The sequence below is a fragment of the Choloepus didactylus genome, chromosome 8, assembly GCF_015220235.1.
Source record: "Choloepus didactylus isolate mChoDid1 chromosome 8, mChoDid1.pri, whole genome shotgun sequence".
Classification (NCBI taxonomy): Eukaryota; Metazoa; Chordata; class Mammalia; order Pilosa; family Megalonychidae; genus Choloepus; species Choloepus didactylus.
The window spans coordinates 133,225,003-133,250,555 of NC_051314.1; the positions used below are offsets into that span (position 1 = coordinate 133,225,003).

At 41.6% G+C, this 25,553-nt stretch overlaps 1 protein-coding gene across 6 annotated transcripts in view; it reads right to left on the reverse strand.

The window, feature by feature from the left end:
• Window positions 1–25,553, reverse strand: part of BID (BH3 interacting domain death agonist) — a 79,198-nt gene that overhangs the window by 44,482 nt on the left and 9,163 nt on the right. For 3 of the 6 annotated variants that reach the window (XM_037848026.1, XM_037848027.1, XM_037848023.1), the window contains exons 2-3: window positions 4,848–4,971; window positions 1,541–1,617 (exon numbers count right to left, since the gene is read on the reverse strand). In XM_037848026.1, the coding sequence (XP_037703954.1) occupies window positions 1,541–1,552 (12 nt within the window). In that variant the 5' untranslated portion in view covers window positions 1,553–1,617; window positions 4,848–4,971. Of the gene's footprint in view, window positions 1–1,540; window positions 4,816–4,847; window positions 7,106–25,553 lie in introns of those variants that run through there. The other 3 variants (XM_037848024.1, XM_037848025.1, XM_037848028.1) reach the window with 3 other exon arrangements.

Sequence of the window (25,553 nt, forward strand, 5' to 3'; positions counted from 1 at the left end):
CCAAGAAACCCCAAGGATTGTGGCAAGCCAGCACCAGCACACTACAGACTCCAGTAAAAAGCATGGCCTATGGAGACCTTGATCTTGGCCTGCCAGCCTCCAAAACAACAAGACAAAAAGTTACTGTTGCATAAGCCAACCAGTGTGTGGTATCTGTCACAGCAGCTCCAGCAAACTACGACAGGGTTTGGAAAACAAGTATCCAAAGACTAGATGCAGAGCAGCAGCTGTCACCAATGATGTAAATTAAGTTATCACCTACAAGTTCAGTGATTTTTGTCTTTCCCACATAAAATATAAAGAGTAAGTTGGCAGGGAGGGAAATAAAAGATTTCCATATGTTAGAGGAAGATGGGTCCAGAAGCCAAGAGTGGGTAGTCCACAAAGTCACGTGTACAGTGCAGTCTGACAGAGAGCAGTACAGACAGACATCTGTTTGGTGGGGAGGGCTGAGAGCAGGCTGGACCACATGCTGAAATGGGAAGTGGGCTCAGAAGACAGACCGAATTTAATTCCAAGAACAGTTTACAGGAGTTTGTCCTTCAAATCACAAGGAAAAAATGATAACAGGAACAATCAAGACTTGGGAAATCCTGCTGCTTGTGTTACAAAAACAATCTAAAGGAGGCAAGAATAATCCTCACGATAACAAATCAGTTCTAGTGCAGAGAAAAAGAGAGAAAGCAAACAATGTGCTTGGTAAATGGGAATAATCTGGGTGCCCAAACCTGGCAAAGATAGCAGCCAACAAAACACAACACCATCCTCACCTATTTTGTTTTTCCAAATATCAAAAAAATAAATAAATAAATAAAAAGAAAGTCAGAAAAATATACAACATGATAAAGTTGTAATGGGGTAAAAAATGTCAAACCCCTAAATGTAACAGGAAACTGCTTGATGCATCACTGCGGACCCCACCTCTGTGGGATGTCATGGGGATTCTGGAGTATAGGCCACCAAGGTGACGGAACACCAAGTCATCACAAGTCATCAGCCTTCTGCAGCTGCCTCCCAGGGCAAGTGAGGACAGCAGAAGCTGACGCATGGGTGTGGAGGTGGAAAAGCCCCCAGTGCCGGATGCCTTCAAGAGGTGGTGGACATTTCCAAGCAGGGAGTAGAAAGACTACACAGCAAGGAGATGACTAAACAAGCTGTGATTTCCTCTCCCAACACCATTTAATGGTAAGAGGGCAAGGAACGGTTTAGGCACCATCCTGCTGGAGGCAGGGGAATGGCCTCAGGGTGAGCTCCGCAACCCTCTGGCTTCTAAGGCCGCCCCTCACCCTTCCACTTAGGGACTGGCCAGGTGCTGTGTGCAGCAGAGAGGTGAGGGAGGGCTGTGAGAAAGCAGGGCACCAAAGAAAGGGAAGACAAGCGGAAGGAGAGAGGTGTTCTCTTGTACTGTGCTCCACTAAGTTGTAAATTTGGTGTTCCTCTTGGCAGCACTGTCAGCCAAGGGTCTGGGCTGGCTCACGCGCTGATGAGCACAAACCGGCCTCCTCCCAAGAATTCCTCCCACAGAATTTTGGAGTCTGACCTTACGATCCATGGTTCGGTCAGTGTTGGGAGGTCCAGGTCACTTCTGGCTCACAGGTGTGCGTCTGTAGTCAGCACCTGAAAGAGAAAACACACACACACACACACACACACACATTGGTTGTGTTGTCCCCTTGCAGGGACAGCCCCCTCAGACTGCCCTCAGTTAAGAACTTAGGAAGCCTCACGAATTGTCTCAGCAGCCACCGCTCTTCCTCTTTCCATAAGCGGACCAAGGTGATCTCTGATAATGGTTTGCTAGTCACTTGACCCAGAAAACCCCACAAAATTGTGCAAATCAAGAGGTTCAGCTCTTTGTGTTCCCTTTAAGAACACCCGAGAACCTGCTCAGGCCTTCAAGGGTATGATATTGGAAAAGCCACCAACTGTCTGAAAGATGTCACTTTACAGAAGCTTGTGTGTGATTCCATCTTTACAAGGGTGGTGTTGCTAGTTGTGTACAGGCCAAACAGTGGGGCTGCATGCAGGGTTAGTGGCCCAAAAAGAGTGCTGAATTTTTGTTGCACGTGCTTAAAAATGCAGAAAGTAATGCTGAATTTAAGGGTTTAGATGTAGATTCTCTGGTCATTGAACACATCCAGGAGAACAAAGTCCCCAAGATGAGATGCTGTACTCACAGAGCTCATGGTGGGATTAACCATACATGAGCAACCATTGCCACAATGAGATATCTCACTGAGAAAGAATAAACTGTTCCTAAACCAGAAGAGGAGGTTGGACAGAAGAAAAAGATAACCCAGAAGAAACTGAAGAAACAAAAACATTTGGCTCAGGAATAAATTCACCATAAAGTAAATGCAAACAATGTTTTTAATCTTAACCCATTCCTGTGGGTGTGAACCCTTGTGAACAGGACCTTTTGATGAGGCTTACTTCAGCCAGCATGTCGCCCAACTGAATCAAGATGTGTCATAATCCTATTACTGGAGGCCCTAAAGAGAAGGCCACTGAGAGAAGCCACGGGGAGCAGCCAGAAGTCAACAGACCCCAGAAGAGAAAGAAGATGCCTCCATGTGCATCACCCTGTAACAGAAAAGCCAGGAACCCCAAAGATTGAGGGCAGCCAGAAGATACCAACTTCCTTCTAACTTCTGAAACTGTGAGCCAGTAAATTCTTGCTGTTAAGCCACTCTAGTTGAACGGTATTTGTGTTAACAGCTGAGAAACTAAAACAATTTTTGGTACCAGAAAATGGGGTGCTGCTATAACAAATACCTAACAATGAGGACACAGCTTTGGAACTGGGTAATGGGTGGAGGCTGCAAGAATTGTGAGGCGTTTGACAGAAAAAAACTAGATTGCTTTGAAGAGACTGTCAGTAAAAATATGGACATGACAGGTAGGTCCGATGAAGCCTTGGAAGGAGGTGATGACTGTGTTATTGGAAACTGGAGGAAAGGTGATCCTTGTCATAAAGTGGCAGAGAACTTGGCAAATTGCATGCTGATGTTGGATGGAAGGCAGAATTTTTGAAAGCAGTGAACCTGGGAATGAAGTGATTTCCAAACTAAGTTTGGAAGGTGAAGCCTGGTAAAATGCAAGAGGAAAGGGATAAGCTGAAAAGTAACCTCTTAAGTATAAAGGAATCAGAAATCAATGATTTTGAAAATTCTCAGCCTATCTAGATAGCCTGCTCTGAGACAAGCAGTTGCTATAGTATTAGAAAAGCTAGAAGGAAAGAATTTAAATGGGCAGAAGCAGCTCCAGCAGGACCAACCTGAGCTCTCAGGAAGTAAGTCCCCGGAGGATTTAACAGAATGACCCTTTGCTAAAAAGCGTCTGGCTGAGCACAGATCCAGTTGGCCCCATCAGTGGAAGTCAGGACTGGAAATGCAGTTATCCAGGAAGGACCTGTGGAAAGTTCTATTGTCTGGTGGTTTGGACTCGCTTGAAGTACATGCAGAGCCAACAAGGTTTTTGCCAAAAAACCTTTCAGAATCAAGGCCTGAAAGCAATGGAGAAGGAACAAACTGAAGGAAGAATGACTTCAAGGGCAGAACCCTGGAAGCAAAGCTCTCCTCCAGCCAAGAGAGGTGAATCCACCCACGTGTGTGGAAAGGGCAGGTCTGCCCCTGTGCTTGGAGGGGGCAGGCCCTGCGCCCTGTCATTCGGGGAGAGTGTGGCCACCCCAGTGCTTGGAGATGGTGGCGTCTGTGCCCTGGGGTTTGCAGAGAACTAGCCGCTGTTCCAGTGCTTAGAGGGTGAGGCCTGTACCCCCAAGTTTAGGGAGATTAGTGCATGGAACGGGGTAGGGGGGTGCTGCGGCTCCATCAGGCCTGGAGGACACAAGGTTGATCCACAGATGACTCTCAGACCTTGAAATCTAATGGAGTGTGTCCTGCTGGGTTTTGGGCTTGTTTGGGACCCAAGACCCCCATTTGCCTTCAAATTTCTCCCTTTTGGAATAGAAATGTTTATCCTATACATGTCTTACCACTGTATATTGGAAGCAGATAAGTTGTTATTTATGTTTCATGGGTCCATCAGACAGGGAAATTTGCCCCAGGACAGACCATAAGTGATTTTGCTAAGACTCTGTACTTAGCATCATTCTAAAAGGCTTAAGGCTTTTGGGATGTGGTGCTGGAATAAATGTATTTTGCATGTGGGAAGCACACGTCTTTTTGAGGTCCAGAGGGTAGACTGTGGTGGCTTGGAGTTATGTACCCCAGGAAAACAGAAAATAACAAGTGTGGAGAGGATGCAGAGAAATTGGAGTTCTAGCGCATAGTAGGTGGGAATGTAAAGAGGTGCAGCCACCGTGGAAAGCTATATGGCTGTTCCTTCAAAAGTTAAATGTACAATTACCATAAGACCCAGCAATGCCACATCAAGGTATATATCTGACAGTGAGAACAGGGTCACAAACAGATATGCAGACACCGATGTTCACAGCAGCATTATTCACGATTGCCAAAAGATGGCAGCAACCCAGGCATTCATCAACTGATGAGAGGATAACAAAGGTGGTCGATACACACAATGGAATATTATTTGGCCGTAATAAAAAATTAAGTTATGAGACCTACTGCAAATAGAAGAACCTTGAAAACATTATGCTCAGTGAAATAAGCAAAGCACATAAGGACAAAAACTGTGTGATACCACTTAAAAGACATGGGTAGAAACAGCAGGTTTAAAGAGATAGGAAGCAGATTAAAGGTTATGAGGGAGGGGAAGAGGGACTGTTTAGAAAAAAAACTAGCACCAGGCTGACTCCCAAGTGTGGCATCTCCCTATTAAATCCAGAACCAAGTGAGATGAGATGTGACAATCCGGTGTGTTACCTGTGTGTACAGGCCTCAAGGAAGTCACAGAAGAAGACCAGAGTGGCCAGGACTCGGTGGGGCTGCACCCTCGAGGTCACAGGGCTGCAGCAGCCTGGGGACCCTGAAGCTGGGTCACGGCCACCTAGAAAGGCAGGGCAGAGCTTTAGGGGATGTGCTAAGATTTATGCCTTCAGGCAGGGGCACAGACTCTTATAGGACCTTCCTCTGGCCTTATTCAGTGGCTTCCTAAAATGTTCAATGGGTCAGCTGTCAACTGTGAATGGGGACCAGGAGGACAGGGGTAAAGCTGTCCCCCAAAACCCGAAAGGCTCCCGAGGTAGCAGCCTGGAGTAGAATTCCCCTCCCTTCTGAGAATCGGCGGGCAAACGGCCAGGCGGTCAGGAAACAGGACAGAATGACCCGCCACCCTACAACTCCCCAAGGTTTCCAGTTACAGAGCAGGTTCACAGCCAGGATTTCAGCAGCTACACGAGGCAAGGCTGGGACAGAGCCCCTCTCTCCCGATCTTTTAACAGTCGTGGACACTGAGGGGCAGGGAGGCTAAGATGAGCACCAACGCTAACCGTGGTCCCGGCGAGGTCAGCTGCCGGCACCTCCCGGACGTAGGACAGGGTCAGGCTCTGCAGGCCCCTCCCCGGTCCTCCAGCAGCCTTCCGGAGAAGGTATTTCTGCACCAGTTTTCACACATCAGACAGGGCTGAGGCCACAGGGCACTCAGGGAGAGCGGGGAAAGCCTCGGCGGCTGCGGGCACCAAGATAAGGCAGTGCCTGGCTCTGGGCCTGCTTCTCAGGAGAAAGACAAGCAAACAGTGCACACAACACCTGGGCCACCCAGAGGCACCTCTGCGGAGGCCCCAAGAGCCTCCCGACAGGGAAGCCAAATGTGCCTGTCTGGGGTGATGAGAAGGTTTTGGTAATGGATGGTGGTGAGGGGAGCACAACATGTGATATAATTAATGCCACTGAATAGCCCACTTAATAACGGATACAATGGCACATCAGATGCACCGGGGCCCAGGGTGCACAGGCCCAGCAGTCAGTGCATGTCAAACAGTAATAAACTGACAACAGAACTCACAAAATAAAAAGGATAAAATGTCAAATTTTATGTTTATACATACGTTAATACAATAAAATATTTTTAAAATGGCTTGTTTCATTCGTGAGGCCCTGGTCACACTGTCAATTTGCCCAGTTATATCCTGGTTTAAAAAAGGGAGGCAGATTCTTCTCAGTGAGCCTGTACAAATAACCACATGGCCACAAAAAAAGTAAAAAGATTTAGTGAGAGTTTCTGAATTTGGGGCAGTGGAGGGGGAGATCGGTGAGAACTAAAGAGCATTTAAAAATGTTGCATTTCAGGATTATACGAAGTGGGAGAGTAGAAACTCCAGGAATCAGTCCCTCCACCAGGAACTGAATCAACTCTTTTGAAACTCTGGAGTCTGGCAGAACACCACAGTATCCAAGAAAGAGCAGGAGGAAAAGGCTGGTAAACTGTGAATTTCACTCTGCAGGCAGATGCCACCATCACCGACCCCCCAGTCTTGTGCAGGTAGCAGTGACACCCTCCACCCCCCGCGCCTGGTCAGGACTTAAAGACCTCGTTCCCCAAGATCTGGGAGTGCAACGGACTGATCCCTGATCACTGCTTTTGATCAGCTACTGCAGATTACTGGGGCCTGGCTCTGAGGGCAGTCACTGGTCCAACCCACCTCGGGCAAAAGCAACAGAGGCATCTTAAAGACAGCACCCTTTTGCAAGCCTGCAGAAAACAGACGGCTACATTTACTGGGCAAGTGCCAAATCAAGAAGATGCAGCTTCAAGGAGCCACAGGAGAAACTCCTGGCACGCTTGCAGGCCCCTCAGGGCAGTGGGGAGCTTCCTTTGTGGGTCTCTGCCTCCTTCCAGCTCATCCTGTGGCCTGGGGCCAAGGCTTACCTGCTTTGTCCTGCACAGAGCACCTGGGAGAGGGAGAAAGCCCATTTCCTTGGCAGTAGAGGGAGCATTCAAATTCCTGTTAGCAGAGGTACCCCTGAGGCCACCAGCAAGCACAAGCCCAGGACAAGCTCAGAAAAGAGAGGACCTGCACTTGCATTTGCCCTGGGCTGACCTAGACAAGGGCTGAACTCGGAAGGAGAGCACCAGCCAATGCAAAGCCAATTTGCACAGACTGAAAGGCATTTTTGTTTTGTTTTGTTTTGCATTGGTTTGTTTGGTTTTATTAGCTCCTGGCACTCAAGAAAACCTCTGTCATATTAGCTGGATACAAACAGCTCAAAAGACTAATCCCAGAGTTAACACTTGAAAATATTAAAACGTACATTGTGCAACAAAAGATTGCAAGACAACCAAAGAAACAGGAAATAATGGCCCATCCAAAGGAAGAGGATAAAAATCCAGAAAACATAAAAGAAGAAGACCAGACTATGGACATACTAGACAAAGACTTTTAAAAAAAAATGATCTTCAATATACTCAAAGAGATGAAGGAAAAAACAGAGAAATAACTAAAGGATATCAGGAAAATACAAGAAAAATAAGAGAATATCCAGTGCGACTTTCTTTCAAAAATGAGGGAGAGATTAAGATATTAAGCTGAGGGAGTTTGTCACTACCAGGCCTGCCCTACAAGCAATGCAGAAGGGAGCTCTTCAGACTGAAAGGAAAAGACATGAGATGGTGGATCAAAATGGCCTAAAGAAATAGACCTCCAATAAAGGTAACCACACAAGTAATTATAAATGTCAGTACTATTGTATTGTATTTTTTAATCTGTAACTCTACCTCCTACATGTGCTAAAATGCAAATGCATAAAAAGTAATGATAAGTCTATGATTTTGGACATACAATGTACAAAGATATAATATGTAACAAGTACAAAAAAAAGGTGGGGTTGGAGAGGTATAGGAATAGTGTATGTGTATGCTATTGAAGTTAAGTTGTATCACATCTATATATTTAGAATAGAACTTTATATTTAGAATAGATCTATATATTTAGAATGTTAAATTTTAACCCCATGATAAATTCAAAGAAAATACACAAAAAATATATTCAGAAATAAATGAGAAGGAACTCAAAATGGTACAGTAAAAAGAAGCATAAATGGAAGAATTGAGGGACAAAAAAGGTATAAGACTTAAAAAGATTAAAAATCAAAATGGCAGAAGAAAGTCCTGCATTATCAGTAGTGACTTTAAATGTAAATGGATAAACTCTCCAGTCAAAAGACAAAGATTGGCAGAATGGATAAAAAGGCATCAGCTATAAGCTATAAGCTATAAGCTATTTATAGCAGATGCACCTTAAATGCAAAGACATAAGTAGACTGAAAGCAAAAGGATGGGAAAAAAATATACCATGCAAGTAATAACAAAAAGAGAGCTGTGGTAGCTATACTAACATCAGATAAAACAGACTTCAAGTCAAATGCAATTACAAGAGACCAAGACAGTCATTATATACTGATAAAAGGGTCACTTCAACAAGATGTAACGATAATAAATATATATGCATCTAACATCAGAGCACCAAAATATATGAAGCAAATACTGACAGATTTGAAGGGAGAAATAGATGGTTCTCCATTAATAATAGGAGACTTTAATACACCAATTTCAGTACTGGATAGAACATCTAGGAAGGAGGTCAAAAAGGAAATAGAAGACTTGACTGATACCATAAATCAACTAGACCTAACAGACATATGTACAACACTTCACCCAACAGCAGCAGAATATACATTCTATTCTAGTGTATGAATCATTCTCCAGGATAAACCATATGATAGGTCAAAAAATCTCAATAAATTAAAAAACAGAAGTCTTTCAATGTATCTTCTCCAATCACAGTGAAATGAAGCTAGAAATCAATAACAGAGTGAAAACGGAAAATTGACAAATATGTGGAAATAAAACATACTATTAAATAACCAGTGGCCCACAAAAGAAATCACAAGAAAATTAGGAAATATCTTTAGGCAAATGAAAATGAAAATACCACATGCCAAAACTTATGGAATGCAACAAACGTAATACAGAGAGGGAAATCTGTAGCCCTAAATGCTTACATTGAAATAGAAAAACATTCCAAATCAAAGACCTAACCTCACAACTGGAGAATCTAAAAAAGAAGAACAAACAAAACCCAAAGTGAGGAAGGAAATAACAAAGATTAGAGTGGAGATAAACGAAATAGATTTTTTTTTTAAAAAAAAATAGAGAATAGAGAGAATCAACAAAACCAAAAGTGGGTTCTTTGAAAAGATCAATAAAATTGACAAAGCCTTAGCCAGACTGACAAAGAAGAAAAAAGAGAGAGGACATAAATAACTAAGTTCAGAAATGAAAAGGAAGATACCACTACTGACCCCACAAAGCTAAAAAAGGACTATAAGAAGATATTATGAACAACTGTACACCAACAAGTTAGATAACTTAGATTTCTGTTAGATGAAATGGACAAATTCCTAGAAACACTCAAACTACCAACATTGACACAAGAAGAAACAGAAGAGCTCAACAAACCACCACTAGTAAAAGAGATTGAATTAGTAGTCAAAAATCTCCACCAAAGAAAAGCTCAGGACCAGATGGTTTCACAGGGGAATTTCACCAAACATTCCAAGAAGAATTAACACCAATCCTACTCAAACTCTTCCAAAAAACTGAAGAGGATGTAACACTCCCAAACTAATTCTATGAGTCTGATCATACCCTCATACCAAAGATAACAAAAGAAAAGAAAATTCCAGACCAAAATTGCTTATGAATATTGATGCAGAACTCCTCAACAAAATACTAGCAAACCGAATTCAGGAGCACGTTAAAAGAAGAATACACCAAGATCAAATGGGATTCATCCCAGGTAAGCAAGAGTGGTTCAACATAAGAAAATCAATAAACGTAACACACCACATTAACAGAACAAAGGAGAAAAACCACATAATCATCTCAATTGATGCAGAAAAGGCATTTGACAAAATCCAGCATCCTTTCTTGATTAAAACACTTAAAAAAAAAAACAAAAACAAAAACTAGAAATAGAAATAGAAGAAAAGTTCCTCAGCATGATAAGGGCATGCATATATGAAAAGCCCCCAGCTAATATACTTAATGGTGAAAGACTCAAGGTTTTTCCTCTAAGATCAGGAACAAGACAAGGATGCCCACTGTCGCTACTGTTAGTCAACATTGTCCTGGAAGTTCTAGCCATAACAATTAGGCAAGAAGAAGAAATAAAAGGCATCCAAATTGGAACACATATGCATCCCAATTTGCATAGACACAATCCTGAAAAATACACAACAAAGCTCCTAGAACTAAGAAGTGAATTCAACAAAGTAGCGGTGTACAAGTTCAACAACCCAAAATCAGTAGTACTTCTAACACTAGTAATGAACAATTGGAAGGAAAAAATCAAGAAAGAAAAATCCATTTACAATAGCAACTAAAAGAATCAATTATCTAGGAATAAATCTCACCAAAGATGTAAAGGATTTGCACACAGAAAATCACAAAACATTGCTAAAAGAAATCAAAGAAGACCTAAATAAATGGAAGGACATTTCATGTTCATGAACTGAAGACTAAATATTGTTAAGATGTCAATTTTTTCCAAAGCGATTTACAGATTCAATGTAATACCAATCAATATACCAACAGCCTTTGCAGAAATGGAAAAGATAATCATCAAATTTATATGGAAGGGTAAGGGGTCCCAAATAGCCAAAGCCATCTTGAAAAAGAACGAAGTTGAAGGACTCACACGTCCCGATTTTAAAACTTATTATACTCCCCCCCATATGGGACATGACTCCCAGGAGAGTGAATCTCCCTGGCAACATGGGACACAACTCCCAGGAATGAGTCTGGCCCTTCTTGACCAGAAGGGGGAAAAGAAAGGTGACAAAACAAGGTTTCAGTGGCCAAGAGATTTCAAATAGAGTCAAGAGACTATCTTGGAGGTTATTCCTATGGAAGCTCTAGCTAAATATTCCAAATGGCCACAGTGTGTCAAGCCCTAATCATCAGTAGTCCCGAAATACCTAAGTCCCTAACTGAGACTTTAAAGTTACACTCACTAAGTTTATTTTTCAGAAACTTAAATCCTCCAAAGTGTTTCCATGCCAGATAAATCCCAAAACCCAGAGGCAACAGCCTCTTCAAGTACATCAACCAAATGCAAACCCCTTTCCCGTAATGTCAATACCCCTTTTCAATATGAACAAGTTAGGGTGGTCACTGCCTAGACATCTCTGAAGTTTGAGAAAGCGATTAAATGAGAGGAAGGGGTAGCAACAGAAAAGGTAGGATTTAACAAATGATTATGAGTACTGAATCTTCATATAAATTTTTTTTTAGTCTCTAGGGTGTTAGAATAACTAGAAGGAAATAACTGAAATGGTAGAACTGTCACCCATAACATTCTTTGAAATGTGCTCTATAGCTACTCGTTAAATTCTATTTTGAATGTTATCACCTTTCCATATATATCTTATATTTCACAATAAGGAAATAACTGAAACTATAGAACTGTAATCCATAACATTGCTTGAAATTTGCTATATAACTACTTGTTAAACCACACTTTGAAAGTTATCACCTTTCTGCAAATGTTATATTTCACAATAAAAAAACTTAAAAAAAAAAACCAAACTTATTAGAAAGCCACAGTAATCAAAACAGCATGCTACTGGCACAAGGATGGACATACAGACCAATGGAATTGAACTGGGAGTTAAGACATCAACCCTCACATTTATGGCTAACTGACTTTTTAATGCAATTTTATTGAGAGATATTCATACGGCATAGAAACCATCCGAGGAATACAATCACTGGCTCACATTATGATCACATAGCTGTGCATACAGCCCTATGATCAAAGTTAGAACATTTTCATTACTCCGGAAAAGAAATAAAAAGAAAAAAGAAAACCCAAATCCTCCCATACTCCCTATCCCCCCATATTTTTGACCCACAGTATTTGTATGGTACATTTGTTACTACTGATGAAGACTTAAAATATTACTGTTAACTATAGTCCATTGTTTGCGATAGGTGTATCTTCCCCCATGTATCCTTCTACTATTAAACCCTTATAATAGTGCCATATTTCTGCTTTAGTTCATGACAGAACATCTTTATATTTGTACAGTTAATCACAGTCATCATCCACCCACAAGATTCACTGTTAACCTTCCCATGTTTTAACCTCCAACTTTCCTTCTGGTAATATACATGACTCTAAACTTCCCCTTTCCACCACACTTACACACCATTCAGCACTTCCCTAAAAGCAGCAAGAGCCAGGAAGAAACCACCCAAGTCAACAGTTTGGGGACCCGGGGTACAGGGGAGGACATTTCAAGGCCAGGTCAGTGAGGGACAGAGTCCAAGAAAATGTGGACAGAGACTGTGTTTCCAGCCCTGGGTTTGAAAACCCTTCCCCCTCCCTTGAAGGAAGCAGCAGCAGGAAGCCTGATCCCTGCCTGGGGTATGGCTTCAGACTGGGACAGCTGGGGAATCCTCCATCACAAGTAAAGTGAGGGACACAGCTCCACATTTAACCACATTTTGGCCTGTGAAGTGAGGGCACAGGAACCCTGCAGTTTCAGCCCTGCCAAGTCAGACACTGCCTGGGCTCCAGGAGGAAAACAGCTTCTGAGGATGATTAAGTCACCAAACAGCACCATCTGCTGAGCAGGCCAGAAAGTGCAGGGGAACTGCAGGGCTATTCAGAGCCTCTCTCCAGTCCCTGTCCCAGGCCCATCAGAGCTGGTTTACACCCTCTGCACCAGTACCCAGCCCCGTTTTGGCTGAGAAATACGGATGACCCAACGTCAAAGCAGTGCTTTAATACAAACCCAGGCAACAACTAAATGCTAGACAAGAGAAAGAAACCAACCTTCAGAATAGACCCATTAAGATAATCAGCATATCAGCAAAAAAATCACAAGGTATACTAAAACTCAAGAAGAAATGGCCCAGTCAAAGGAACAGATCAAAAGTCAGAGGAGATACAGAATCTGGGACAACTAATCAAAGATGTGCAAACAAATCTCCTGAATCAAATCAAGGAAATGAAGGAAACTGTGTATAAGGAGATAAAGAATATTAAGACACTAGAAGAATATAAAGAATTAGAAAGGATAGAAAAATAACATATTACAGAAATAAAAGACATGGTAGATGAAATTAAAAATATAATGGAGACACACAACAGCAGATTTGAAGAGCCAGAAGAAAGCATCAGTGAGACAGACACATCAACTGAATTTGAACATTTAAAAGAACAAATGGGGAAAAAATGAGAAAGTTTGAGCAGGGTCTTAGGGAAACAATTGACAACAAAAAGTGCACAAGCATATGCCTCATGGGTGCCACAGAGCAAGAAGAAAATGGAAAAGGGTCAGGAAGAATATTTAAAGGAATAATAGCTAAAAATTTCCCAACCCTTATAAGAGACATAAATATGCAAATCCAAGAAGCTCAACATACTCCAAACACTAAATCCAAATAGACCCACTCCAAGACACATAGTAATCAGACTGTCAAACGCTGAAGAGAAGGAGAAAATTCTGAAAGCAGCAAGAGAATAGCAATTTACTACATACAAAGGAAGCCAAATAAGACAAAGTGCTGACTTCTCATCAGATACTATGGAGGTGAGAAGGCACGGATACAATATATTTAAGATACTGAAAGAGGAAAACTGCGAACCAAGAATTCTCTATCCAGCAAATCTGTCCTTCAAAAATGAGGGAGAGTTTGTTAATAAGAGACCAGCCCTACAAGAATAACTAAAGGGAGTCCTGTTGGATGGAAAGAAAATACAGGAGAGAAGATCTAGAGGATGGTACAGAATTGAAGAACGTAAGGTAACGTAAAGCATAAAAAGAGAGAAAAACATAGATCTGACAAAAACCAAAGGATAAGATGGTTGAATCAAGAACTGTCTTTACAGTAACAACTTGGAATATTAATGGATTAAACTCCCCAATCAAAAGACTCAGATTGGGAGAATGGATTTGAAAATATGATCCCTCTATATGCTGTTTACAAGAGACTCATTTTACACCAAAAGATGCAAAGATATTGAAAGTGAAAGGATGGGAAAAGATATCCCACACAAGTAGTAACCAAAAGAAAGCTGGGGTAGCTATACTAATATCAAACAAAATAGACTTTAAATGCAAAAGTGTTATAAAAGATAAAGAAGACCACTGTATAGTAATAAAAGGGGCAATTCAACAAAAAGGAATAACAATCATAAATATCTATATTCCTAATCAAGGTGCCCCAAAATGCATGAGGCAAACACTAGCAAAACTGAAGGGAGTAATAGACGACCCCACCATAACAGTAGGAGACTTCAACACACCACTCTCTCCAATGGATAGAACAGCTAAACAGAGGATCAATAAAGAAACAGAGAATCTAAATAATAAGATAAATGAACTAGACCTAATAGACATATATAGAACACCGCATCCCCAAACAACAGGATACACATTCTTCTCAGGTGCTCATGGAATATTCTCAAGGATAGACTATATCCTGGGGCACAAAACAGGTCTAAATAAATTTTAAAAGACTGAAATTATACAAAGCACCTTCTCTGATCATAATGGAATGAAGCTGGAAATCAGTCACAAACAGAACCAGAAAATACACAAATATACAGAGGTTAAACAATCAATGGGTCAAAGAAGAAACTGCAAGAGAAATCAGTAAATGTCTCAACACACATGAAAATGAGAATGTATCAAAACTTATGGGATGCAGCGAAGGCAGTGCTGAGAGGAAATTTTAAAGCCCTAAACACCTACATTAAAAAGGAAGAAAGAGCTAAAATACAATGATCTATGGCTAATTGATTTTTGACATGGATGCCAAGTCCACTACATTGAGAAAGAACAGTCTCTTCAACAAATGGTACTGGGAAAACTGGATGTCTATTGTGCTGGTTTGTATATTTATGTCCCCCAGAAAAAGCCATATTCTTTAATGCATTCTTGTGGGCATTCTTGTGGGGACAGACGTATTAGTGTGGATTGGGTTGGTACCTATTGGTTCAGTGTCCATGGAGATGTGACCCACCCAACTGTAGGTGATAACTCTGACTGGATAATTTCCATGGAGGTGTGGCCCCGCCCATTCAGCATGGACCTTATTTAGTTTACTAGAGCACTATATAAAATCAGACAGAAGGAGCTCAGGGGGAGCTGGAGCTGAGAAAGACATTTTGAAGAACGCCATTTTGAAACGCAACATAGGAGCAAGCAGACGCCAGCCACATGCCTTCCCAGCTAACAGAGGTTTTCCAGATGCCTATGGCCTTTCTCCAGTAAAGGTACCCTTTGTTGATGGACACTTTATGGCCTTAAGACTAACAGTGTAACCAAATAAATCCCTTTTTATAAAAGCCAGTCCATTTCAGGTGTTTTGCATTCCAGCAGCATTAGCAAACTAGAACATCTATATGCAAAAGAATGAAAGTGGACCCCTATCTCATACCATATGCAAAAATCAACTCAAAATGGATCAAAGACCTAAATATAAGAACTAGGGCTATAAAATGCCTAGAAGAAAATATAGGGAAACATCTTCAGAACCTTGTGGTAGGCAATGGTTTCTTAGATTTTACAATCAAAGCTCAAGCAACATATGAAAAAAATAAATAGGACCTCATCAAAATTTAAAACTTTTATGCAAAGGACTTTATCATGAAAGTCCTACAAAATGAGAGAAAATATTTGGAAATCACATTATCTCATAAGGGTTTAATATCCAGAATATATAAACAAATCCTATGATTCAACAACAAAAAGACAAATAACCAAATTAAAATATGGTCAAAAGACTTGAATAGATATTTCTGCAAAGAGAAAATACAAATGGCCAAAAAGCACATGAAAATATGTTCACTATCATTAGCCATTAAGGAAATGAAAATCAAATCCACAATGAGATACCATCTCACACCAAATAGAATGGCTACTATTAAAAAAATGGAAAATTACAAGTGTTGGAGAGGATGTGGAAAAATAGGTGGGAATTGCTGGGAATGTACAATGGTGCAGTCACTGTGGAAGACACTTTGGTAATTCCTCAGAAAGTTAAGTATAGAATTACCATATTAACTGGCAATTCCACTACTAGGTATATACCAAAAGGAATTGAAAGCAGGAACGTGAACAGATAGTTGCACACAATATTCACAACAGCATTATCCACAATTGCCAAAAGCTGGAAACAACCCAGTTGTCCGTCAGCTGATGAATGCATAAACAAAATGTGATATATATACACAACAGTATATTATTTAGCTGTAAGCAGAAATGAAATTCTGATGCATGCAACAACATGGATAAACCCTGAAGACATCATGTTGAGTGAAATAACGCAGACAAAAAAAGGACAAATATTGTATGACCTTACTTAGAATAAGCAAATTCATAGTTAGAAACTAGAATTTAGGTTGCCAGGAGTTGGGGTAGGGGTAGTAATGGAGAATTAATGCTAAATTGGTTTTGGTGGTGGATGGTGGTGATGATAAAGCAACCTTGTGAAAATAATCAAATGCACTGAATTATATATTTGCATGTGGCTAAAAGGGGAAATTTTAGATGGTATATATATTACTAGAATAAAAGTTAAAAAAAAAAAATCCACAGGCCCACACAGCACAGTGAACCCTAAAGCTCACTATGGACTATAGTTAGCACAATTACAAAAATGTTCTTTCATCAATTGTAACAAATGTACCAAACAATGCAAGGTGTTAATAGTAGGATAATTTTTCTGTAAATCTACAACTTCTCTTTAAAAAAAAAAAAGGCAGAACTTCCGGAAAGATGGCAGAGTGAGTAAGGCAAAAGGGGCTTCTCCTCCATGAAAGAAATTAGAGAGGGGCTGGAGGATGCCCAGGACCGCAGTTTTGGGGTGTGACTGCGCGTTGAGGGACTGGGTGAGTTTGTTCGGTCAGGTCCATCTCCTGGGCTGGCAGCAGTGAGACGGCCGCCAAGCAAGGGAGTGAGCAGGGCCTCTCCGCCCCCATGCACCCACTTTGGCAGTTAGCTGGGGAGGTGAGGGAACACGGGACGCAGTATTTACTCTCCCCCAATGGAAGTACAGGATGTGCACAGGCAAGAAGCGGGGATAGGAAAGGGCACCATACAGAAACATCAGGAGCCCCTCCCACACCCCAGAGGCTTGCAGGAAGACGGCAGGGGGGGAGCTGGGCACACTGAAGCTGGAAGGTGCCCTTGAGCGGACACCCTGCTGAACAGCACAGGGCTCACATCACACCCCCAGGGCAGGCAGTCCCCACTGCACATGAAGAACTGGTGCCCTGACTGGAACCCCACCCGATGTGGACTCCAACCAGCACACAAGAGAAGTTCAAGGAAGGCTGGCTTGAGAGTAAGAGGTGGGTAAAAAGTGTCACCTGCTGGTAGGATAGGGAAACTGCACTCCAGCAAGCTGTAGCTCTGCCAAATTATGTAAAAACCTGCCAATAGTGAAAAAGATTGAAAAATTTTAAATGGATCTCAGGGAAAAATGATGGACAACATGAACTGAACTATGTAAGAATCATTAGGGTTCCAGAAGGAGAAGAGAACAGTAAAGGGCAAGAAAGAATGTTTCAAGACATAGTTGGGGAAACTTCCCCACTCTTCTAAATGACATAAATATGCAAATCAAAGATGCCCAACGAACTCCAAATAGAATATATCCAAATAAACCCACTCTGAGACATATACTGATCAGATTGTCAAATGCTGGAGAGGTGAAAGTTCTGAAAGCAGCAAGAAAGAAACGATTCACCACATACAAGGGAAACAACATAACACTAAATACTGATTACTTCAGTGGTCACCATGAAGGCAAGAAGGCAGTGGAATGACCTATTTAAGACTCTGAAAGAGAAAACTGACCAGCCAAGAATTCTTTATCCAACAAAGCTCTACTTCAAAATTGAGGGAGAGAGGAGGCGGGGCAAGCTGACAACATAGAGAGGTGTGGAATTTAGTTAGTCCTTTACAGCAACTACTAAATAGCCAGGAAAATCTGGCAAATAGTCTGGAACAACTGTTGGTGGACTTCCGTGATTCTTCACACATCATACACCAGCCTGGAATGAATGGAACGGCTGAGATCACAGCATAAAAACTGTATGTAAAGCTCCCCAAACTGTGGAGCTGGCGCCACTCCCTCACCAGCATGGCAGGCTGAGTTGCAAAACTTCGCTGCAGGAGAAAGAAGCAGTCCCTGCCAGAGCAAGGAAATGTAGCTCAATCAAACTCAAATTGCAGTCTTAATTAACAAATTTTGATTACTGAATACAAGCTACAGGTATAGATAAACCCGGAGCAAGCAGGAATCTGAGGCTCCTCCCAGCAGAGAGCAGGCAGGGCTGAAGGAAAAAAAATACATAACTAAATAAAAACAGAGGGTTTTGGAGATGGCTGAGCTCAGAATATTAGAAAACAGCTGTGTCCCAAGAAAAAGAGCACAGAGAACCAGGTACCAACTCTGGTTGAATGGCGAAACTGGGGGGCTGTGGACTGGCTCTGAAAAGGGGATTTTGCTCTTTTTCTTTTTTTCTCTCTCATTCCAAGTAGCTCATTAGAGAAAGTCTCAGGTATTTTCAATTGTCAGTGTTGACCCAGACAAGGATGGAGCTAACAGAGTCAGAGAGACAAAGGAGGAATTCAAGTGTAGAAGACGACTCCCTAAAGTGTGTATCTTCCCTAAGAAAAGGAAGGCAGAGCCCAGTTCAAGTGGCTGCCCTCCCTCAGAGAATTCAGACCCCAGAGCCTGGGGAGGGGGAGAGGGAACAGAAACAACTTAAGTTTGGCTTCTGACACCCTTGGCCCCTGGCCAGGACAGAGTCCACTGAGGATTAAACGGACTACACCTCTTTACACCAGTGCGGAGCTGAGGCTGACAAGCCCCACCTGCTGGACAGGATAGGAAAAGCACAGAGTCTAGAGGCCTCATGGGAAAGTCGAACAACCAGCTCGTCAAGGAAATGTGATATGATTACAGCTTCCTCCTGAGACCTGTGTCCATCTGGTCTGGGAAAATCTGATTGGGGTAACCAAGGAAACCAGGTGCCTAAATGACAAACAATTTCAAGTCACATTAGGAAAAACAAAGATATGGCTTAGTCAAAGGAAGACACACTTCAACTGAGATACAGGAATTGAAACAACTAATTATTAACCAAATCTCCTAAATCAACCCCAAAATCAAATCAACAAGTTGAGGGAAGTTGGCAAAAGAGATGAAGGACGTAAAGAAGACATTAGGCGAACATAAGGAAGAACTCGAAAGTGTGAAAAAACAATTGGCAGAACTTATGGGAATGAAAGGCACAATGCAAGGGATGAGAAACACAATGGAAACATTCAGCAACAGATTTCAAGAGGCAGAAGAAAAGATTCTTGAACTGGAGAACAGGACACCTGAAACCCTACACACAAAAGAACAGATGGGGAAAAGAATGGAGAAATATGAGCGACGTCTCAGGGAACTGAGTGATAACATGAAATGCATGAATGTACGTGTCATGGGTGTCCTGGAAGGGGAAGAGAAGGGAAAAGAGGCAGCAACAATAATGGAGGAAATAATCACTGAAAGTTTCCCATCTCTAATGAGACATAAAATTACAGATCCAAGAAGTGCAGCATACCCCAAACAGAATAGATCCAAATAGATCTACAACAAGACACTTAATAATCAGCTTATCAAATGTCAAAGGCAAAGAATTCTGAAAGCAACTAGAGAAAAGTAATCCTTCACAAACAAGGGAAGTTCAATAAGACTATGTACACATTTCTCAGTAGAAATATGGAGGCAAACTAGTAGTATTTTAAAGATACTGAATAACGAAAACTGCCAACCAAGAATTCTATATCCAGCAAAACTGTCTTTTAAAAATGAGGGAGAGTTTAAAATATTCTCAGACAGACACTGAGAGAGTTTGTGAACAAGATACCTGCTCTACAGGAAATACTGAAGGCAGCACTACAGACAGAAAAAAAACAGGAAAGAGAGGTCTGGAGCATGATATTGGGTAATGGTAGCACAATACTGTAAGTACACTGAACAAAGATGTCTGTGAGTACAGCTGAAAGGAGGTTAGGGGCATGTAGGACAGCAGAAGGAAAGATAGAAGATAAAGACTGGGACTGTATAACTTAGTGAAACCTAGAATAGTCAATTATTGTGATTAAATGTACAAATGCTTTTACATGAGGGAGAACAAATGAACGTCAACTTTACAAGGTGTTAAAAATGGGGTGTGTGCCAGTTAGAATGTATTATGTACCCTAAAACGCCATTATCATTGATGCAATCTTGTCTGGGCAGACCTATTAGTGTTGATTAGATTATAATTCTTTGATTGAGTTTTTCCATGCAGATGTGACCCACCCAATAGTGGGTGATAACTCTGATTAGATAATTTCCATGGAGGCATGACCCCGCCCACTCAGCATGGGCCTTAGTTAGTTCACTGGAGCCCTATAAAAGCTCAGACAGAAGGAGCTAGCTTGCTACAGCCAAGAGGGACATTTTGAAGAATGCACAGGAACCGAGAGAAGAGCTGCAGATGAGTGACAGTTTGAAGACGGCCGAAGCAGACTTCTGCTCTGGAGAAGCTAAGAGAGGAGAAACGCCCCAAGAGCAACTATGAGTGACATTTTTGAGGAGCTGCAGCTTAGAGAGGAATGTCCTCGGAGAAAGCCATTTTGAAACCAGAACTCTGGAGCAGACGCCAGCCACGTGCCTTCCCAGCTAATGAGGTTTTCTGGACGCCATTGGCCATCCTCCAGTGAAGGTACCCGATTGTCGATGCATTACCTTGGACACTTTATGGCCTTAAGACTGTAACTGTGTAACCAAATAAACCCCCTTTGTAAAAGCTGATCCATTTCTGGTGTTTTGTGAAAAGGCAGCATTAGCAAATAGAACAGATTTTGGTACCTGAGAAGTGGGGTGCTTTTGCTGCTGAGTTTGCAAATACCAAACATGTTGGAACAGCTTTTTAAATAGATAAGGGGAAGGTTCTGGAAGAATTCTGAGGAGTTTGAGAGCAAAGGCCTAAGCTGCTTTGAAGAGACTGTTTGTGGAAATATGGACTCTAAAGATACTTCTGTTGAGCCCTTGAACAGAAATGATGAATGTGTTGCTACAAACTGGAAAGAAGGTGATCCTTGTTTTAAAGTGGCAAAGAATTTTGCAAAATTGTGTCCTGGTGTCAGATGGAAGGCAGAATTGGAAAGCAACAACCTGGAATACTTAGCTGAGGAGCTCTCCAGACTATGTGTGAAGGATGTATCCTGGCTTCTCCTTGCAACTTACAGTAAAATGCGAGCGCAGAGAGATAAGCTAAGAACTGAACTCTTGGGTTCAAACAAACCAGAAACTGATGGTTTGAAAAACTCTGGGCTTCCAGGGGGTGGATCCCCAGAAGCTTCAGCCCAACGTGAGGATTTAACCAAACATAGAACCCGACTGCCATTTCAGTACAAGCCAAGATTGGAGATGGAGTTAAGCAGAAAGGATCTGTGGGAAGCCCTATAGTCTGATGGCTTGGACCCCTGTGTGCTTCATGTGAAGCCAACAGAATTTTTACGAGATCTTTATAGACAGAGATGCTGCCAGTCTGGACTGGAGGAGACAGACAACAAACAAATTGAAGGAAAAATTTCTTCAAAGACAGAGCCATGGAGGTTGAGGTCTGGAGTCAAGAGGTCTTGGGCTTGGAGAGTGGAGTGGCCCACACGCATGGAAAGGGTGAGTTTGACCCAGAGGTCGAGGGTGGGCCTTATGCCTAGATGCTCAGGAAGAGTTCTGCCAACCCAGGCCCCAAAGAGGGTGGAGCACATTCCCCAGGGACTGGGGAGAGCCTGGCTGCCACCCCACTGTTCTGAAGGGGTTGAGCATGTGCCCAGAAGATGGAAGAGAATCCAAGTGCTACCCCAATGTTTGAGGGTGGGGCTGAGAAGGTGTTTTCCCCAATGTGTGGATATGTTGGAGCACTCACCCTAGCGTTTGGAGAGAAAAGGGCTGCCACGAAGGCCCTTGGAAAGGGTTGGACTCTGCCCTTTCAAGCCACAAGGATAAAACGTCATTCTGTAAATGACTCTCAGACTTTGAAATCGGGTGGAGTTTGCCCTATGGGTCTTAGGAACTGTTTTGGTCCTGTTAACCCTGTTTTCCTTTCCATATCTCCTTATGGCAGTGGGAATGTTTATCCTACCAGTGTCCCTCCTTCATATATTGGCAGTACAAAACTTGTTCTAAGTTTCACAGGTCCATAGCTAGAGGGGAATTTTGCAAAGGATATGAAAAGGCATTTTTCTGAAGAGGAAATACAAATAGCTAAAAAATACATGAAAAAATGTTCATCATCACTAGCTATCAGGGAAATGAAAATCAAAACCACAATGGGATACTATATCACACCAATAAGAATAGCTGCTATTAAACAAACAGGAAACAATAGATGCTGGAGAGGATGTGAAGAAACTGAACTCATATTCATTGCTGGTGGCAGTGTATAATGGTACAGCCGCTGTGGAAGACAGTTGGCGGTTCCTCAGAAAACTAGATTATCAAATTACCCTACGATCCGGCAACTGCACTTCTCAGTATATAACCAGAAGACTAAAAGCAGTGCACAGACAGACATTTGTACTCTGATATTCATAGCAACATTGTTCACAATTGCCAAGAGGTGGAAACAATCCAAGTGTCCTTCAACTGATGAGCGGACAAACAAAATGTGGTATATACATATGATGGAATACTATGCAGCAGTTAAGAAAGAACAAGGTCCTGAAACATGCAGAACATGGATGAACCTTGAAGATATAATGCTGAGTGAAATAAGTCAGACACAAAAGGGGAGTATTGTATGTTACCACTTCTATGAACTCCCTGAACAATGTAAAATAAACATCTTATAATGTAGAATACTGAAGACCAGTGATAAACAGAAGCTAGTGGAGGGGGAATGATAATCTAATATGTTTACATATGAGGGTGAATTCAAAGTATGGGAATGGATAGGGGTGATGACTGTTTGTTATTGGGATTATAAGTATCAGAGCTGTATTGAAGATGAATATGATTCAAAGGGGTTGTTTAAAGGCATGCTTCCCACAGAACAGCACTACAAATATAGACGGGTTCTTGCATAATATACTTCTAAGTATGACACTGGTACAGAGAGTTGACAACAGAAGGGTATATGGGAAAAATCTACCTATTGCATAGTAGGGACTATAATTAATAGGAATACCTTACTAGTACCACACAAACACCAGGGACAAATAATTAAGGGCTGAAAAGAGCTATGGGGTGTTTTGGGTCATGAGAATTGTTTAAAATGGAGCGTGATGAAGATTGTACAACTAAGTGATGATAATGTGAGATATGGATGGATTATTGTGGATATAACATATGTTATGTGAACTTAGGAACCCCCTACTTTATAAGTCAAGCTCTCAATATTGAGGCTTGCTTGGGTGAAACTTGTGGTCGTAAGGGGGAAGCTAAGCCCACCTGTTATTATGCCTAGGAGTCACGTCCAGAGAACCTCTTTTGTTGCTCAAATGTGGACTTTCTCTAAGCCTAACTCTGCAAATAAATTCATCACCCTCCCCCTGACATGGGACAGGACTCCCCCAGGTGAATGAGTCTGCCTGGCAATATGGTACATGGATTCTGGGAATGAGCATGACCCTGGCATCGAGGGGTAGAGAATGCTGACCAAAAGGGGAAAAAGAAAGGCAACAAAATAAGGTCTCAGTGGCTAAGAAAATTCAAATAGAGTTGAGAGGCTGTCCTGGAGGTTACTCCTATACAAGCTTCACCTAGATATGCCAAATGGCCACAGTATGAGAAGCCAAAGCTAACAGTAGTCCCCAGAACCCTAGAGAATACCCAGATCCCTATCTGAGACTCTAAAGGTTTCACTAAGTTTATTCTTCAGAAACTTAAATCCTCCAGAGAACTCCTATGCCAGCTATGTTCCCAAAACCCAGAGGCAGTAGCCTCTTCAAGAACGTCAACCAGATGCTTAAGAAGGAAGTTTTCTCATATATGCAGAAACATAAATTAAAACATCAGCAACATTCCAAGCAAATCACTGCAATACAGTTTCCCTCCTCGGTTCACTCAGTCTGAGGATGTGGGGTTAGCAGCCCACTTTCATGCAGCCTTCTGCTTATAGACTAAACACGCCGTGGTCCTGGTGCAGTCCGACGGCTGTGCAATGATGTTAGTCCAAAAGCGGGACCCACAAGTCTATTCTTTGACGATCCCTAAACTCAAGTACCTGGTACAAGCCTTTTCCACAAGTCTCTGCTTCTGTCCTTCTTTGTTGAAGACACACACACACACAAATAAAAAATCATCTATGGACAATAGAGACTTACTGGCTGTGGTGAATTCATTACTCTCACCAGGAGTGAAATTCTCTTCTGGGGGACAGTATGTAACAGTTTCATAACAATTTTGATCAGTGTTTCCCTTAAGAATAGAAAGATATTATGGACAGCAAGAGCCTTGACAAGCAAGGGTCTTCCCATAAGGCATACAATTTCTGAAATATTTATGTTAATAGAATTGTCATGTTGTGTTATTAATTATGCTGATAATAATAATCAATGTTGTGTTAATGGCATAAAACTTAACCTTGGGGAAGGCTGAGTAGCCTCTCTTCCCACCTGACTCTCTCCTCATACAGCCCTTTTAATAAACCATAACAATTCATACAAGTTAAGTATTTTTAACAGTTCTCTTTTTTTAATAAGTTTTTTTATTATGTTAACATAAATATAGATAACATAAACTCTGCCATTTTAACCACTTTTAAGTGTACAATTCAGTGGTATTAATTGCATTTACAATGTTGTGCTACCAATACCAACATCCATTACCAAAGATTCTTCCTCACCCAAAACAGAAACTGTACACATGGAGCAACATCTCCCCCTTCTCGCTACCCCCGAGTCCCTGGGAACCTCTAATCTACTTTCTATCTCTTCAAATTTACTTATTCTAGGTATTTCATACAAGTGGAATCATACAAGTATGTGTCTGTATGTGCTTTTTTAATTCCACTGGGCATAATGTTTTCTAGGTTCATCCATGTAGAGGCATGTATCAGAATTTCGTTCCTTTTTAAGGCTGAGTAATATTCCATGGTATGACTACACCACATTTTTGTTTATCTATAGCATTTCTCTTTTTATAAGGTGAAAAACCCAACCTTGGTGATTTTCCAAAGACCCTCTGGGAAGTCTAAATGATAGTTTTAGGTGTAAAAGATATCCTGAAACAAATATCTTTTCTCTTAATTTAGGTCCAATCTTGCGAAAGCAAAGTAAAGGTGTTGTCAAAGGCGATTTCGGCACTTGGTTGAGATGGGCTCATGGGTGTGTGGGAAACAAGACTTGGTAACCCTTAGTGAGAACTGGTGAAAACTTAGCTCTTTCATAAGTGAGGCACCTTTTGCTCTTTCCTTTTTTTTCCCTTTCAATAATCAAAGGCCCAATAAAGTCAACATAAAGCACTGAAAACTATTCTGCTACCACGTGGGTTACACAGAAAGTAAAGAATAATCTTTCATTTTGAAGGCAAAAGCATTAATGAGTAAACCGTAAAAAGCAAGA